Source organism: Palaemon carinicauda, chromosome 5, assembly GCF_036898095.1.
Source record: "Palaemon carinicauda isolate YSFRI2023 chromosome 5, ASM3689809v2, whole genome shotgun sequence".
Lineage (NCBI taxonomy): Eukaryota > Metazoa > Arthropoda > Malacostraca > Decapoda > Palaemonidae > Palaemon > Palaemon carinicauda.
Window position 1 is genome coordinate 132,991,604 of NC_090729.1, and position 2,274 is coordinate 132,993,877.

Below are 2,274 nucleotides of genomic sequence, written 5' to 3' on the forward strand. Positions count from 1 at the left end.
ACGCTAAATCATCGATACATATATTATAAAGAAAGGTTCTGAAGAATAGTGCAACACCTGCCAAGGTATATACAAACTGTATGTACTATTAGTGAACAACATTATTTAAGCAATTAGCTTCCAAGTAGTTTGTTTCATTGTTTTATCTTTTTCTGTACGTCATCGCAGAGGTTTCGTTGTAACCTACATGTATTTGTAAAACCCCTTGACCATGAAGTGTAATGGAACAAGAAAGCGTTTTGTACACTTAGTTTCCATTTTCCTCCTGGCCTGGTGTTGTCTTGATATATATATATATATATATATATATATATATATATATATATATACATATACTGTATATATATTATATATATATATATATATATATATATATATATATATATATATATATATATATATATATATATATATATATATATACAGTGATACATGTGGATACGAAAGTTTCTGCTTACGAAAAATTCAGGATACGAAAAGCGATTCGAAGATTTTTATGCCCCAGTATATGAATAAAATTTCAGGATACGAAAAGCTTACAAGATCCCAACTCATTGCCGAGAGTAATTTTAAAAAGCGCGCGCCGCCAGACTTTTAACTTGGGTAAACTCACTCACAGCCTCCCGCTCACCCCATTGGTTATCTCCCAACTCAGATGCTAGCTGACGCCATAAGATCCTGCTTTCCTATTGGTCGGCAACTATCCCACCTTGCTTACGCACGGGCGTTCATCTCTCTCTCTCTCTCTCTCTTTTCGTTCCGACTGCGGTATCGTTAACAGACATTGTGTGCTTTTCGCTTGTTTGACGTAGTGTTAAATACATTCGTACGCCACGTGTTATTGTTATTAAACATTCGTTACTGTGCACTGTACTGTATTAGTGTTTACTATACATAGTACTGTATACAACGTAACGTAGTGTATTACGTATTGAGCTTAATACTGTAGCCATGGGTCCCAAGAATGTTGCCCGAAGGAAAGAAGAAGAAGACGATGCTCTAGATGAAGACGAAACTTAGAAATCGTGAAAAAGTACGAGTCTGGCATGCGTTTAAGTGCGATCGCCAAGGAGTATGGCCGGAATCCATCTACGATAGGCACCATCCTGAAGCAGAAGGCAGCCATCAAAGCAGCGGCACCTTCTAAGGGCGTCACTATTTTCTCCAACAAGAGAACCCACGTGCATGACGAGATGGAGAGGCTGCTTCTTGTGTGGATCAAAGACAAAGAGATTTCAGTAGACACCATCACTGAGACTACAATTTGCAAGAAGGCCTCCGCCATTTTCGGTGATCTCGTGCGTTCTCAGGCCGAAGAAGGGGCAGGAGAAGGAACATCCCAGCAGGAACCCCCAGAGTTCAAGGCTTCTCGGGGGTGGTTCGAGAAATTCAAGAAAAGGACTGGTATTCATTCAGTGGTACGGCATGGGGAGGCAGCCAGCTCGGACTCAAAGGCCGCCGAAGCCTTTGTTAAAACGTTTGAAGAGTTGACTCTGCAGGAAGGCTACAGTTCGCAGCAAGTTTTCAATTGCGACGAAACTGGGCTTTTCTGGAAGAAAATGCCTCGTCTGACGTTCATCACGGCGGAGGAGAAGAGGCTACCCGGACATAAGTCTATGAAGGACAGGCTTACCCTTGCTTTTTGCGCAAACGCCAGTGGGGACTGCAAGATAAAGCCCCTGCTGGTGTACCATTCTGAAAATTCCCCGAGCCTTCAAAGCCCACAAAAGTCATCAAGGAGAACCTTCCCGTGATGTGGAGGGCGAATGCTAAAGCCTGGGTAACGAGGCAACTTTTCATTGATTGGGTGAATGTCTGCTTCGGTCCCCCTGTCCGAAAATATTTGAAAGAAAAGCGCCTCCCTATGAAATGTCTGCTGATGTTGGACAATGCTCCAGCTCACCTCTCCTGGCCTCGAGTAATATCTTCTGGCCGAGTATTCCTTCATAAAGGTCCTGTATCTACCGCCTAACACCACCCCTCTCCTCCAGCCCATGGACCAGCAAGTTATTTCTAATTTTAAAAAATTGTACACGAAGCATCTCTTCCAGAGATGTTTCCAAGTCAAAGAAAGTACAAACCTCACTCTGCGTGAATTCTGGAAAGATCACTTTAATATCGTGATATACCTCAAACTCATCGATCTCGCTTGGCAGGAAGTTTTCGAGGCGTACCCTGAACTCATCTTGGAGGAAGCTGTGGCCTGATGTTGTCTTTGCACGAGACTTCGAGGGGTTCGGGAAGCCTGGAGGCGAAGCCGAGATCGTTGAATCT

At 43.0% G+C, this 2,274-nt stretch overlaps 2 protein-coding genes across 5 annotated transcripts in view; both read left to right on the plus strand.

The window, feature by feature from the left end:
• The window catches only part of LOC137640397 (uncharacterized), a 12,385-nt gene extending 11,365 nt beyond the window's left edge, over window positions 1–1,020 (plus strand). The window contains exon 3 of the mRNA XM_068372961.1: window positions 921–1,020. Within this exon, the coding sequence (XP_068229062.1) occupies window positions 921–1,020 (100 nt within the window). The remainder of the gene's footprint in view (window positions 1–920) is intronic.
• LOC137641481 (Kv channel-interacting protein 4-like) overlaps window positions 1–2,274 on the plus strand; it is an 852,695-nt gene that overhangs the window by 241,222 nt on the left and 609,199 nt on the right. The window lies entirely within an intron of this gene.